Source organism: Anomalospiza imberbis, chromosome 5 (assembly GCF_031753505.1).
Source record: "Anomalospiza imberbis isolate Cuckoo-Finch-1a 21T00152 chromosome 5, ASM3175350v1, whole genome shotgun sequence".
In the NCBI taxonomy this organism is placed as follows: Eukaryota; Metazoa; Chordata; class Aves; order Passeriformes; family Viduidae; genus Anomalospiza; species Anomalospiza imberbis.
Genome location: NC_089685.1, coordinates 66,019,882 through 66,035,692, shown reverse-complemented (window position 1 = coordinate 66,035,692; position 15,811 = coordinate 66,019,882). Strand labels below are relative to the sequence as shown.

The 15,811-nt window shown below is 34.7% G+C and overlaps 1 protein-coding gene across 3 annotated transcripts in view; it reads left to right on the top strand.

Annotated features, from left to right (window-relative positions):
- Nucleotides 1–15,811, top strand: part of CFAP54 (cilia and flagella associated protein 54) — a 100,701-nt gene that overhangs the window by 41,211 nt on the left and 43,679 nt on the right. For all 3 annotated transcript variants that reach the window (XM_068191677.1, XM_068191676.1, XM_068191678.1), the window contains 13 exons: nt 817–939; nt 2,941–3,081; nt 3,527–3,623; nt 6,298–6,387; nt 7,028–7,154; nt 7,872–7,965; nt 8,921–9,060; nt 10,638–10,856; nt 11,257–11,393; nt 12,889–13,040; nt 13,707–13,934; nt 14,136–14,359; nt 14,459–14,594. In XM_068191677.1, coding sequence (XP_068047778.1) covers nt 817–939; nt 2,941–3,081; nt 3,527–3,623; nt 6,298–6,387; nt 7,028–7,154; nt 7,872–7,965; nt 8,921–9,060; nt 10,638–10,856; nt 11,257–11,393; nt 12,889–13,040; nt 13,707–13,934; nt 14,136–14,359; nt 14,459–14,594 — 1,908 coding nt within the window. The remainder of the gene's footprint in view (nt 1–816; nt 940–2,940; nt 3,082–3,526; nt 3,624–6,297; nt 6,388–7,027; nt 7,155–7,871; nt 7,966–8,920; nt 9,061–10,637; nt 10,857–11,256; nt 11,394–12,888; nt 13,041–13,706; nt 13,935–14,135; nt 14,360–14,458; nt 14,595–15,811) is intronic.

Here is a 15,811-nt window from a genome sequence, read left to right as displayed (position 1 = left end):
CTGGAGACAAGGCTACAGCACAGGTCCAAGGTCCATCCAGGAGAAAGAACTGAAGACCAGCACAGCAGTACCACAGCTCAAACAGGGACTGAAGACTTGTGCCTGAGCTTGATTGCCACTCTTGGGCTCCTGGGCAGAGGATATGAGGGGAGGTCTCAAGTGAGGATGCTCAGGGAAGGACTGCTGGGACACTTAGGGCCCTGAGAATTTTTCAGGAGTAATTAGGGAAAAAAAGTCATCTATTTGAATACAGGGATAGCTTCTTGCTTAAGATGCTGTTGGCTGTGGTGTCCTGCTAAAGGTACAGCTAGCCAGTGGAAATGGCTCCTCTTTCAGATTTCTTAATTAAAGTGAAAAATAATTTAGCCACATGTTCTTTTCATTTCTGATGGACAAAATTGGGGAAAGAAGTATTTTATTTTTACAGCATACTGGAAATACTTTTTTTCATTTGTAATTTTTACCATCTCAATATATTTTTAAACAGTCCTCCAGTAGGATTATCTCACTGAATTAGACATTCTTGGATTCCATGTTAGTTAAATCAGTAAAAATATCCATCATGTATCTATATGTTAATATCTGGGATTTTATGTGAACATGTCGTTTATTCCAAAAGACTGTGGTTGAAATCTTGACACTGTTCAATGAAATAGAAATTTTATTATTGGCATTTGTACAGCTAGTGTTTTATCCTATTCATTAGATTTCAAAGTATTTTTAAAGTTTACCATGAAATACAATGGGCTGTACAGAGGTAGAAGCTTGTAAGTATGCTCCAGACTCCAAATTTTTTTTTGACCCTTGTATTTACAGATCCTCATTAAATGCTTGGCTGTACTCCAAGAAATTCCAAGTGCTACTTTGCAAAGGAGACAGGAAGGATGTTATGAGAGTATTCAGCATATGGTAGCTTGTGTTTCATATCATACAGCAAAGGTATGGTCTGTATTTTTGTGGTTACCACTTAATTTGAGATATAGCTCTTGTCATTTTGAGGAAAAAAAAGAGATTTAGTAAGCTGGCCTTCAGAATGTTATCTTAGAGAACCAGCAATCTTAAATAGTAAAGGCATACAAATATTTATATGTATCTTTGAATCAGTGCATTTTTATAACAATGACATTATGACTATTTACTATTTATTCAGGAAATAGTCTATTATTCTGTGTCATCAGATCTACATTTTATATGATTTGTGTAATTTTACATTTAAGGTAGTACTATTTTCAGTAAGACATACATGTAATAAATAAGTTTAAAAGTTTATTTATTGCACATAAGCCATATTTGTAGTTTTAATCAGATTAACATATCTGTTTTAGTTGCTAATTAGATACAAGAGACTTTATACTGTTTAATCTTGCATGTTGTCAAAAATAAAAACACCTTGACTTTCAACCATAATATATATCTGTAGATGACATTTATGATTCAGATACTCAATCTATTTAGTGAGATAAGGAAAAACACGGTACTGGATTTTTTCCGTCATGTATAGGGACATACTGCAGTTAATTACTCGCTACTGTAAATGTGTGATACTGAAAAAAACAGCTTTCCTCTAGCTTTGGGTGCACTTCAACTAAGAGCTCATACTGAAGCTGAGCTGTGGCTAAGGATTTGAGGGATTCCCCCATGCTGGGTCTTTGTAGGAGCTGAATCTCCATGCAAACCTCACAAGACCAGATCAGTATCAAATAACCCTAAAAATGCTCTGCAAGGCCAGCATGGCTGTGAGGCCAGGAGCCAAGAGCAATGCCATGGCTGGCAGAGCAGCACCTGGTATTGAGGTTCAGCCAGGCATCCAGATGATCGGGCAAATTTGTGGTGATGAGGCAGGTCAGATTTGAAGCTGGGAAGTCAGTCCACAGGTCAGGATAAGGCCTGGTGAGGTGGCTAGAGTCAGACAGAGCCCAGCAAGCTGGTCTGTCATGATGGGAACAGTCTGAGGTCTAGCTCAGAAGTTGGTCCATGGGCCAGGTGCATGGTCTAGTGGCTCCATTGCCACACCCAGGCATGACTTGCACCAAGCTGAAGACCAGCATTCCTGCCATATAGCAGCCAGCAGGAGCTATAGGCTTAGACTTGAGCTGAGAGGGAGCTCCTAGCCCCATAGGCATAGGCCCCAGGTGAATGCTATCAGGGCCGATAAAGCCTATTAGAAGCCTTGAAAGCTTAATTAAGTGTTGTTGGATTCCTCAACTAATTGACTACCACTTATATTGCTGATTTTTTTTTTTCCTTAGAGATAGCATTTCAACAGGATAGCATGCAGAATAGCAAAGAGAATGAGTGAATTGAAAATGCTTCCTATTAAAGCGTGGTATATGTTTTTCTTTTGACTTACAGTCAGGTCATGTACTGTGTTTATCCTAAGGTAATCTATACACTTAGGATCACAAAGGCAAAGATCCTAATGTGAAGTTAGCTTGCTCATAGTAGAAGCACTTGGGCCTTTAGATCTCTATCTAAAGAACATAAAGCCATTGAAAAACATTCGCTATGCCGTTAATTTATAAATTTTGTAATTTAAAAATAAATTTCTTCAGTCCTTTCACTAATACAGTTGGGATTTTAAAATGTGTACTTGATACCAGAGAGGCAAATGAGGATCATTTAGTTACCCTTTATGTTCTTTGATAGCAGTACCTGCCTGAGAACAGGGAGAGTGTCAATCACAGCAAAAGATACTTCTGGGTAGATCTTTCTATTCTCTGAGAGATAGGCTAAGCAGAAGTAGAACACATAGATAATATATCTGCAATTCCAATTATTTTACATTCTGTAGTCCTGTTTTTTTTATTTAAAGAAAGTTGCATATTGAGTAATTAATTTCTATTTGTAATATTCATGCATTTTGACAATTATAAGTAGACAGTAATGAAATATTACATATTATGTAAATAAAACATTGTATAACAGATGATTCTTTTATAGGTACTACATTCTTGGAAAGAGTATGAACTTTCAGCAATTATCATTAACTATGGGAAAAAATTGTTGATCTCACCAGGAGTTTCACCTGGCCAGTCAGGAGATGTGAAAACTGGAGAAATATGCACTGGCAAAGAGGTAAAAGTAGTTGTTCTGGTTTTTACTTCTTCTTTTCTCTAAATTCTGTATTCTGTTATTGTGAAGACTAGATTTTTTTTGTTGTTGTTGTTGTTGTTGTTGTCGAATCATAGAATGGTTTGGGTTGGAAGGGAACTTAAAATCATCTATCTCCAACCCCCAGCCTTGGGCAGGGACACCTTCCACCTAGACTGGGTTTCTCAGTGCCCCATTCAGCCCAGTCTTGAACACCTCCAGAGAGAGGGAGTCCCCATGCTTGACAAAATATACTGTGCTAAAAAAATAATGAACATAATTTTAATTTCATCAGGAAAGAAAGATAATACAATATTGATGAATTTATAAGATATAGATTTAGAAGACTTGTGATCTAAGCTAAATTCCACTATTGACAAGCTGGTTTTAGTTAAGTTAAAGCTAAGCTTTCATAACAAAGTATTCAATATTTCAGAGACGTTCCTCAAGGGCATCCCATTTAGCTGCAATGGCAAAAGCAGCAGAAAATCTAAATACTCTTGAATCAAGTCTCCTCAAACTGACAGAACCAGGTGGGTGTACTGTTGAAACACATCTTATCTTTGTCTATGGAGTTTTCTATGGTTTGTTTGTAAAAAAATACATTTACTGAAGAAGTACTTTTATTTCTTGTATCTTCCATGATGGCTCAACCAAAGCAATAATGATCTTGGTAATGATCACCTGGTACAGGTGTGTGTATATTTTTGTAATTTCCACTGGAACACTCATTTCTTCTTTCAAATGAATATTCCTTTGTGAATAGTTCTGCAAATATTTATGTTCTCCCAATCTTTTAAATTGGATTCCATGTTATTTAGGCTTGCTTTATCTTCTTAAATCAGAAAATGGAGTGGCAAAGATCACTGTCCGTTTATAGCTTGTCTTAATACCCTGCCAATGCTAGTAGTAATGACCATGGCAGGAAATTTTAGTGGAGAAAACTCTCTCTGAAGAAAGTTAACAGAAATTGTCCTTTTTGTGAGGGAATTGCATGCTTACTAGTATTTATCTATCTTTTAACTCAGGAATGAATATATGTATTTTAAAATATCTTAGAGTCTGGATCGAGCACAAGAATTTTCTGGCTAATAATCCTGCCAAAGTGAGATGAATTAACAAGAAATTATAAAGAAAATTTGGTTAGAACTTAATCTCAGAAACACCACTAATTTTTTCCCATTATATTTACATGGCATCTTGTACTCCTTGGAGCAAGGATGGAATTGTAGAGTAGTATAGGTTGGAAGGTATTTATTCCAACCCCCTTCTCAAAACAGGCACAATTAGCTCAGGTTATTCTGAGGCTTGTCCAGTCAAGTTTTGAATCTTTCTGAAGAAAGAGATTTCATAACCTTTATGGCCAGCCTGTTCTGATAGTTAACCACTCTTACGGTTAGAGAGGTTTTCTTTATATGTGTTTGGTATTTTCTGATTTCCAGCTTGTTTCAATTGCCTGTTGTGCTATCAGTGAGGGCAGTCTGTCTCACAGTTGCTGAATAGAGAGGAATAGTCGTGTCCCCTGACCTGCTGGCCATGCTGTTTCTAGTATAGCCCAGGATGTAACTGGCCTTTGCTGCAAGACCACACCCTCATGTTCTAGTTATCATCCATCACCTCTGTATATGCATTTGTTCAGAAGAGAAAGCATTCTTGTGGAAAATAGGATAAGGGGTGATGGAAAAATTCCATTAATCTGTGCAATAATCCTTCATTTTTGCTCACATTGATGCCTACTCCTACAGAACAAGTCACAAGTCATAAGGAAAGAATTCTGTAAGTTAATTGAAAATCATGTTGATTACTTAATAGGAAGTTAAATTAATGGATTGATCAGTTAGAAGAAACCCACATTTTCAGTAGCTGGCAAATAATTGATAACTAAAGTCTTCTCTGTTGTTGAAAAAGCCTATTTGTCAATAGTTTCAGGATACAAATTGAGAAGAAGCCTTTTGGTGTGGCCATGTAAAGCTTACAGCTGTCCTTACGAATATGTATTAATGGTTTAGGGCAATATGTACACCTGTAGGGCATGCTGTTAAAAATGTTTTAGAAAAAGCCTTGTCATAGGAAATCCTTATAATTGGATCGACACTTAGCATTCCATTGATGATAGTCTACAAGAAAAATGGAGAAGAGCTGAATCTGCTTCTTTCATAAGAAGAGAAAACCAAAATATTTCACACGCAGTACAATTTAAATTCTGAAATTTCCAATCTTTTCCCATTAAAAAATTTTTGGGTCATATTTTTCTTTGTGAAAATGCTTATTTGGAGCAACAAGTTTTGAACTTGTCATATTGGAGAGAGTACAAAAAAAGGGTGTCCTAAAAAGAAAATTTTAAAAAGTCTGCTTTTCCTGCTGGCTGTCCTACTTAATTGGATATTATTTACATTCAACAGACCTAAACTGACTGCTCTCACTGGAGGTTGTAGCTATTGATCCACAATTACAACTGATTCCAGAGTGCGTTTTTAATCGTGGTTTTTTTTCAGGGATTTGCTACATTGTTGTTTTTTAACCACAGGAGTTGTCTAAGCACAAAATTTGTAGGTTGTTTTTCTTTATTAAGGAAAAATAACAAGTAGTATATGTACACATTGTTTTGGTGCTCATCAGCTGGTAATGCTTTTGTGTTTAACTGCCAGAAGCTTGAATCCAAGTTATTGTCCAATATATTCTGTATACTTTTCATATCTGTGTATTCTATATAAAGTACATTATTTATAGAATATAAATTAATTTCTGTACATATATTTTTGTAACTATTTAGCTTAAGAAAAAAGAATCGTCTACCTACTTACGTTATCCATACGTAGAGTATGAATGTAAGCATTAGTCAATAGCAGTATCATGGGATCAGTTCTTGCTGTATAGCCTTAAATACATTTTTGACATGTCCTTTCTGCACATTCTTCTCCGCATGTGATTTTCATGGCTCTTTGTTAGAACTCTGATGGACTCCAGACATCAGCTGTATTAGTCTAGTAGCTGTAAGTTCATCAGTCACATCTGCAAGCTCTTATTTAAGTTGTACACCTGCTTACATTAGAAGAGCAAGCGTTTGAATTTCTCTCTGGATGACAGTGAGAGATTTAAAAGCAACCTCTGTACTAGAGAAGGATTTTTTTTGTCAATTATAGGTGGAGTTTCTATTATATATTCTCACTGCTTTTCGTAATGGATTTCATTTGGTTGTTGATGCAGGTCCTGGAACACAGCTTACAGGAAAGGAATCTCCTTTGTTCCTCTACCCTGTAATTTCATGTTGGACATCAGAGCGTGCTTATCGAGAAGGTAGGGATAGTTGGTGTTTATAGTAATTGTAAGGGCTCCTTTACTTCAGAAAGTTGCCACTAAAGCAATCTCATTCTTTCTTGGAATAAGCTCTTGGGAATGTTACCTTCATTTGGTTCTCAAATATACAAAATCAAGTGAAAAATAGCCCATAAAAATTCTCAGTATAAACACATTGAGAAGTGAATGCAACCAATTATTTAGGGTGTTGATGCTAAGTATATAAAATATTAATATTTTAAATTTAATAATGTTTGTTTTCTAATGACCTTAGAAACAATTAAATTTAAAAAATGTGCCAAGTTTTCAAATATTCTCTTTGTATGGAATGTTCTTTTAAAATTGAGATATCCCATTTCCACATTAAATTATTTCACTGGAAAATGAATTCACAGAAATCTCTGTCTCTATAGTGTTTGTAATTCTAGGAGTGTATTAAATAGAGTGAACTTGTGATTTTGGATGCCCAATCACAAAAAAGCATTTAGCAACTCTCATTGTGTATCCCTGATTTTGGTGTCACTATGAGTATACAGCATGACATAAATAAGTGCTTTGAGGCATACAAAGCTGTAATTCTAGCTGAATTCAGAATTCTGTTACAGCATAAACACCTGTGTTATTTGTTACTTTATTGCAGTGCTTAAATTCAGAGGGCAAACACGTTTCCTTGAGTTCTTTGTTCAACTTTTGCACAAAGTCCTGAATGAAGAGAAGTTTCAGTGTGTTCTGGAGTGGGCAGAGAGTGTGGAAGATAACTTGAAAAGGTAGATCTCCGTTACAGTAGTAGTGAAAAACTACTACTTATGCTAATGAGAGTCACAGTTACAAAAGAAACTAAGTTTTACCCATCAGGAGTAAATTCCATGACTCCTAGGCTGCAGAAGTTCCATGAACACAGAGGATTACACAGCTGTTATTATAGGGTGGTGGCATAGCTTGGGAAGGTATGATGGGTTAAATCAAAACAAACTGATCAGTGCCTACTGTAGTGTCAAAAAATTCTATGGGGAAAAGATAAATGGAGCCAAATCGTGGACACTTACCTGAGAAGATCCCATTTTTAAAAAAGCACATTAGTATTTCTAAAATATGGAAGGCAAATAATCAGTGAAAATGAGATATATATTTTAGGGAGCAGAAATTGTGGCTACAAGAGACCAAAACAATAGGCTGTGAAGAAATTTTTTGCAAAATTCTGTAGTATAATTTGGGTAATGAAGAAAACTATTTTATATTCCTAGGCATTAGGAAGGTGATATATTTGTTACTCACAAATTCAGATTCCTATAATAAACCTTGAAAATTAACACTTCCTATTTTCTGAAGAGGATAAAGAAAACAAAGTCTTTTGAATTTAAAACTGCAAATGAAATATGAATTGCGTGATGTGCTCTATATATTCCCAAAGATATCCTTTTATTATGAAAGAAGTTAAACATGATGATTATTATGATGATGATTTTAAAAATATTTTTTATCAGGAGGAATGAGAACCTCCTCGGTGCTGATGGAATTTCAACACAAGCAAGATCTCTCACTCTGGGAGAAAGCACATGTGCTGCAGGAGTGCAGAAAGTGAGTTTTATTTTTTAAGGAGTTGAGTGTTTTTACTGGGTAGCAATACCATAAGAACAAAATTAATTTTCAAAAATTGTCTCATAAAAATCTCATCTAGAGACGTCCACAGTTCCTAAAATTTGGGATGCAAACTCTAGTCCTCAGCTGACCTCTGCACTCCTAAAACCAGGAAGAAAAGCTGGCACGGGATTCATCTGAAAAACCAATTGTGAGAATTTGATATGAGTCAGAATAAGGCATTCCAAAATCAGAAGAAACTTGCCTTTCCTTATTCCCTTTAAAATAACATGGTGGTAATAGGAAATGTCTTGGGTACCATCACATTCAGGAAAGGAGATCAGCTGAGGTCTTTTTGTACAATACATCCTTAGACTTTTTTTGTGAGTAGTTGTTCATGGTTAACTCCTCGTGCAATTTTCTAATTGCACAGTAAAGGCTTTTTGTTCAGAATTAATTAAAAAAAAATTTTACTTTTACTGGAAGATATGAATAATATTAATGGATTTGTACTATTTTGGAGGAAGAGTTTTCTCCCTCATATTCCTCTAGTAATGCTGAAATACTGCTAGCATCTGAGATAGATTAGGAAAAGGGTGTTTCTATCTCAGTTTTTGCATTACAAAGTTTTACTGTTTATAATATTAGGAAAAGAACTATCATTATTTCTGTGATGAAAACACTGGTATATGAAAGAAAATGTTTAGAGACCTGTCTGGCTGCTTTGTGCCAGGCATTTGACATGTACTTTCTAGAAAAATGGTGAAGTTTCCTGGAATCTTTTAAGTATTTCTTTTGCAGTCTTATTTTGGCAACCATTTCCAGGATTTCTTTTTTAATGTTCTGTTCCTACATAAGCCAAATTCCTCTGTACCACAAGTAAGTGATAATGTAGGTATAAATAATTATTTGAAGTATATTTAAGATTTTGATGCAAGATTTTTTTTTTTTTAAGGGAAAGAATACCTCACCTTCAAAGAAACCAGAGGCATCACCTTCAAAGAAACCAACAAAAAAAGATGTGCCTAAGAAAGGACCTCTCAGAGAGTATTTAATGAAAAATCCAGATGCAATGAATTCTCCAGAAACACAAAAGTAAATGAACACAGTTGTCAGACTCATATACAGAAAAAAAGTATTTTGACTGAAATTTAGTTAACAATTAAGTGTGTATTTTAATTTTTATATTGTACCAAAAAGACTAATTTCTGCACAGTCCTCTCATTTTTCTGATGTAGTTTAGTATAAAATTAGTTTCCAGTCAAGGAAACAAAATCTGTTGCATTTCTCTTTAATAGCTGTTAACAATTTCAAGTCTTTTTATTAATAATCAAAGATTGTATTTCAGCTGTGTTAGCTTGAACATATTGATTCATCAAGGTGGAAAAACTCATAATCTGTGTATTATAATGCTTTTCAAACTGTGTTGGGGAGTTTATCTGTTACAAAGCTAATAAAAATATTTATTATTAAATAAACAATAATACCAGTAATAATAGTTTCAGAATTATTTTTGTGGTCCTTGTGCTAATCTTTTTGGACCATCTGTTCTGTAGTTTCCAGAAAACTGTTTTTGATTAAAAAAAAAAAAATTATTCACCTCTTGTTTTGGCAGATATTTATTTATAATTGGTTAACTTGCCAATGACATTACCTTCTAACCTAAAAGAATGTGTAGTATTCATAAATTGGTCCTTTGGTCACTTAAGATTTCAGTAATTAGCAAATAGGAAACTATAAATACTTGTATATAAGCAATCATGTAATTGATTCTGGAAGTGTTTTAAATAACCTAAAAATGTTTCCATGTAATCTTCTAAATATTCACCTAAACCATCCAAAAATGTTATTATTCCTCCTTGACAGAAAAAACCCTACCTTACTTAAAATTATTTTCATGGCTTTCAGCAGAAGAGAGGATGTTAAACCTATCTTGGGTTTTTATCAGCTACTCTTTTGTGTCTTGCATAATAGTAATGCTGTATTATATAATCAAAATTGTATGTGGTGTACTATTCTGCCCACATTTTAAGGGTGAAAAACAAGCAGAAAAATAATTTAGATTAATAAAGGGATCAGTTTACACTTAATAAAAAAAAAAGAGCTATTTGGTTTGAATATAGCATTGTATGTTTGTGAAGTAATACAGATTTTTTTAATCTCTCAGGGAAACATTAAAAAACTTTGACTGGAAATTAAAGGCAGGCGTCCAGATTTGAAATACTGTGTTCCCTTCATACTGGAGGTGCTTAACTACCAAAGCAAAGCAATAAAAAAAAAAAAAATCCAGATTTATAGTATGATAGAAGACTCTCCTGAATTGACTTTGAAGCACATTGTATTTGTTATAATAATCTGTACAATTCAGTGACAAGTAACTTCAAAATTATCTAAACTTTTTAAAGTACTAAGACAAATATCTTATAGAAGATGGTGAAATATAAAATAGGATTTATTGTGTGTTAAGTGCTCTTAAAGAAGGAAAGCACAGTTCCTTTTCTTGATTAAAGCAAAAGTCTTTAATTTAGAAATATGTCATATGCTTATGTGCTTATGCGTATAAATATGGGGATATGCAACAGAATATCTGTGTGTCTTTACCAGGACTTTTTTTTCTAGAGCTTCAAGAAAATAGAGTTTCATTTTTTGCTACTTCATATGTTTTGGTTTAGGAAAGGCAAGGATAAGTTGAAGAAATTAGCTCATCAAACCTTAACGATGCTGCTGAGTAAATACGTAACCCGAAGTCAGTTTTGCCAAATATGTCTTGAAGAGATGCCCTGGAAGTGTCAGATGAATATCTACCTGGCAGTTGCACACTACCACCTATTTAAAAGGAACCTGGAAGAGCAATACAGTATTGGAATCAGTGGTTCACAGCATCTGGACAGGTACATCTTACTGCACTATCAGTGACTGCGATTAATAGAGATGATTGTGTTATTGCTGTTACTGCAGACAGATCGGAATGACAGTATTCCTGTGAACAGTTAGCTTTCAAATACAAATTACTTGTTGCTATGTAAAAAAAATTTGCTTTCCATCCTCTGGACATCAGGCACAGTTTTGGTTGCTAACTCCATTGGTGAGATGAAAGCTTTGAAATATGCTATATTAAGTTATTTTTTGTTTCCTTATAACATTTGGCTATCATTCATTATTTCTTATTCCTAAAGCTCCTGGAAAGGAATCAGTTCTGAGAAACAGAATTTTGTGCATGTATATCAAAATTCTTTTTGATACTGTATGTGGGCTTTTTTTGTGTTTTCTTCTCTTCCTCCTATTCTGCAGTTGCAATATTTTGGATCCTGAGATATTCTCATTAAACAATTCTGGCACTGTACTGGCAAGAGAAGCTGCAGAGGATAACATAGGAAAACCAACTCTTTCTCATGTTGAAAAGTCAGAAGTGACTGAAACCCAAACCTGTAAGCATTTTTATTGGTGCACAACTGAAATCAGTTTCAACATAACTTTTTGTTTCTCTTGATTTCTGTCTGTCTTGACCTCCATCATTAGTAGTCCACATCACCTTTGGAAAAACAGTAAGTCATGCCAAATTAATAGAACACGTTTCTAGGTTTCAGTTGTCCTCTATATTTTTTTGGCATACCTAGTATAACAGAAGTCATCATATGTGATGTGGCATATCTAATAATTCTGGGCAATCTATTAATAAATATGTTACATTTTATCCTATAATTTATTAATACGTTCATAAGTTTAAAAAAAATAATGTTACTAGCTTTAGATTTGCAGATACCACACTACCTACACATATTAAATTGATAATATTCTGAATTATTCTGAATGCATTGACAATTTCTTTCAGTTTCTGAGATTTTTAATTGTTTGGTAGTTTCCTTTACATTTCCTAGCAGGTCAAAATTTTCCTGGGTCATTCTGTAAGTAGTTTTTAATGTTATAGACTGAAGCTTATTATTATCTTTCAAATTTTAAGTAGAATTTAATTTTCCTTCTCTACTGCTTTCTGCCCAGTGTTTTCCTGTGTCACAGGCTACCTCAGGAACAATTTATTTTCTACCACTTCTATTTAATTTCTCTGTCTTTCACATTTGACATTTATTATTATTCTAGCTATTTTTAGTTTATGAGGTTTCAACAGGAGCCAAAAGGCTCCTATCTGTGGGTAATAGTGAAATGCAGGCCTTTGCTTTCCTCAGATGCCAGTGGTAGTGTACAAGTCAGCACAAAGGCTGCAAAAGCACCAGAAAATCCACAAGTAATCACTGGCCTGGTCTTTTCAGTGGCTCTTCTGAGACATTCCTGCCACAGTAGTAAAGATCAAAATTCTCCTGTCTTTCCTTGTAGGATTTCCTTAGGTAAAATAAGCTGTCCTCTTTGCCTTCTCCAAGAAGGTGTGACAAAAACCACTTGAATTCACTGGTTCTCTTTGCAGCAGCCTACTTTTACATAAACACCTTTGCCTTGATGCTTACCAGTCACTGAGACCCACTGAAACTGGCTGAAACCTCATAAAAGTCCTCTTTACTATCTCCTAGCATTTGCAACAGTTATGATTAAAAAAATTACATAAAATGTGCAGTTTGCCATAGAGTTCAAATACTATATAGCATTCTTGCAGTCTTGCCAAGAGATATCTTGTCATGGTGATTTCTTACTAGAACTTAAATGAGGATTTTGTTTTGACTTTGAGGCTGAAAGCTATTTGGTACCTATTATTATTTTGCTCAAACTTGTTTTTATCCCTGCTTCTCCCAATTCCTAAGTAAAATCATCTTGTATTTTAAATATCATAACCTTACAAACATGATAACCTTAACATTGGCATTTCTTAACATTTAAGTATTTAGCTGCCGCACGAAAATCCTAGCTGACTGATTTTTTTCTTTTTTTTGAGAACTTCAACTCAATTTTAACAAGTGAACTTTTTGTTTTCAGTTACAGGTAAATCTCCTAAAACCAGAAATAAACAGAGTCGAACTACTCGAAGTCAAACAGCAAAGACCCCCAAAGAACAGGACAAGTTTCCATCAAATACCCTTTTACTGAATCATTTTACAAACATCTTCTTGCATTTGAAAAGAGCAGTGGTAAGATGTGGTTGGTTTCTTATTAAACTATATATTACTAAGCATTAGTAATTAATGCATTAAGCATGTCTTTCAATACTTACTACCTTTTGCATGAAAAGACCTCGGAAAATTTTAAAAAATATCACTGTTTAAAAGTAATGTTTTCTTATCCCCTGAAAAATATCCAAGTACAATGTATGAAATGTCAGACATATCACCTATCATAATATATATTTCTATTAAACCTACAATAATTTATGTAATTGTTCTATTTTTCGTTCCACCTTTGTAACTTTCCTTCTCATGTTTGTTAAGTTTTTCTGAAAATACTTTCAGATTTAACTTTCTCTTTACAGGTCTTAGTGAATCTCACACTAGAAACAGGAGAACCTGTGGTTGAAGGGAAATGTGGACTAACTACTCTTCCCATAAAACCTTTTAAACCCAAGTAAAAACACACAAATAGGTGGTGTGAATTAATTTTTATTTCTTTTTCTCACACCAAAATCTAGAATGAAATTCAATTATAAATTAGTCCTTCTATGAAAAGGTAAAAATTAAGGTTCTGTAATGCCTAGACTGTAATTCTGAAAGATTACTTATGCCTAAGTTTTGCAGTAAAAGAATGAAACCTTTAATTTCTACCTTTCCAAGGTATAATTTTACTTTGAATGGTTTACACAGGTTCTTGCTCACCGTGGTGGCCACTGGACATTGCTTCAAAATGCTTGTCGAGAGCTTTGGAACTATACTCAAGAATTTCAGTTGATTGCTAACCAGTCACATTTCCATATGGACGCGTTTCCCATCACCTGGGATTTTCTTTGCAACACCATCTGGTTGCCATTTTATTTTGCATCAGACATGATCATTGATATGATAATTGACCTACAAGCAAGCAGTTCTCTTAAGGTAAAAATTATAAGACAACTCTTGATTATCACATTTTCACTAGAGTCAGAATTTTCTCTTTCTTGCATTATATTCTGGTATCTTCAAGTTATTCACGGTAATAAGTTTTTTAGACAATTACAGTACTTTCTGTCTCTGTAATTGATTTGTCCTAAAAACACATTTGAAAATAACAGGTATAATAATGTTTCTTCACTGTAGATTGTGGATCCTGAAGGAGACTTTTGCATTCCCAGCTGTTTAGGAGGTATTGTGGATGAGAATGGTGGTTCTAGTCTTCATCCCCAGCCTCCCCTGGATGATGTGAACGTGGTTGACCTGAGATGGATATGCAGTCTGATTCTTAAAACAATAGAATTGTTATATCAAATGAAGAAGTGGGAAGCACTGGTGCACATAGCTGTACAATTTAATATATTTACACAGTAAGTTATACCAGCTCTAATAAAAAATAAGAAGTTGACATTATATTGTTTAATATACCATTATATTGCTTAATTACTACACTTTTGGTTTTTTTCCAGTGAAAGGTTCACAGAACAAGTGAGTCCACTGCTGATGTACGCTCAGAGGCAGCTGCTGGAGAGGATAGAGCAGTTCAGTGGCTCAGACAGCCATGAATCTCATTTCACAAAATATCTGTCTGGTGATGCACAAAAGGTGAAACACAAATTTTTTTTGGGGCACTGACTCTAAATGTGAGCTAAATGTGGAAAAGCACTTTCACTGATTAGCTTAATATGTTTTCTTATGTGTTCCCAAATAGTCAATTATAACAAATTAATGAGCCTAATTGATTGAAGTGCATAAAAAGGCTTGTATGACATGATTCTAAGAGCAGCAGGTGACCCAGAGGACATTTCTTCCAGGCACAACATACCCATTCCATATTATAAGCCCAAATCTAATTTCATGTTATTTCTTGCTGCCCCTCCTTTAACCTTAAAATATTTATCTGGATATTGCTTTGTTTCTGCTTTGGAACACTGCTCCAAATTTAATAAAATTGAATTAAACCGAACACAGACAATGCCGATTAAAAAAACATGATTACCACCAAAAAACCTCTAAGCAGCTCAGCAAGTTCCTCTCATTAAAAACCATGGCTCTATATATTTACTTAACAGTGCCACTTGGAAGCTTTTCATTGAATTAGCTATTAGTTTTCAAATTTTTTTTTTAATGTAAGCCTTATTTCTAAGAAGTTTTGCTGAAGTCAGTCTCACTGTGGATATTTTTAGGATGTTTCTATCACTAATGTAAAGAGAGGACTTGAAGGAGAGGAGGGGGAAGTAGGATTTGGAGTACCAAAGAGGTTTGTTCTGAACATGAACATGGGGTTCAGGAGCCACTGCCTTGCCTAGAGACAGCACAGTGGTGCCCAGGGTGCACAGGGACTCTGAAGGCACCCGTGGCTTGCAAGGGCAGCCGAGGAGCTCTGTGTTCTCTGTTTCCTGCTGACTCTCTCTGGCCCAGCCATTCAAACACGGTCCTTTGTCTATAAAAGGGCACCATAGCAAACCCCTTCATAGTGCTGATAACTAAGCTATGGAAAAGTACTCATAATTTTGAAAGACAGCTTACAGATTAAAGACTAGTGTTAGCTAATAGCAATAAGGATTTCAGGTAAGACATTTGGAAATTATGGTTGCATTTCATAAATCAGTGCCATTCAGAGAGTCTAGAACTAGTTTTGTTGGTCCTTCTGCTTCTGAAGTGGTGTAACTACATTAGCAAAATAAAAAGTCTGTTGTGGATTAGTCCTTTATAGAAGTCTGGAAGTTTGCTTCTCTGCCAGAGTTAGGCTGCCATTGTCACTTGCTTAGAGCTACTTTGTATCTCCCTATGGAGCATTCTATTGTGTTTCCCAGGCAGCA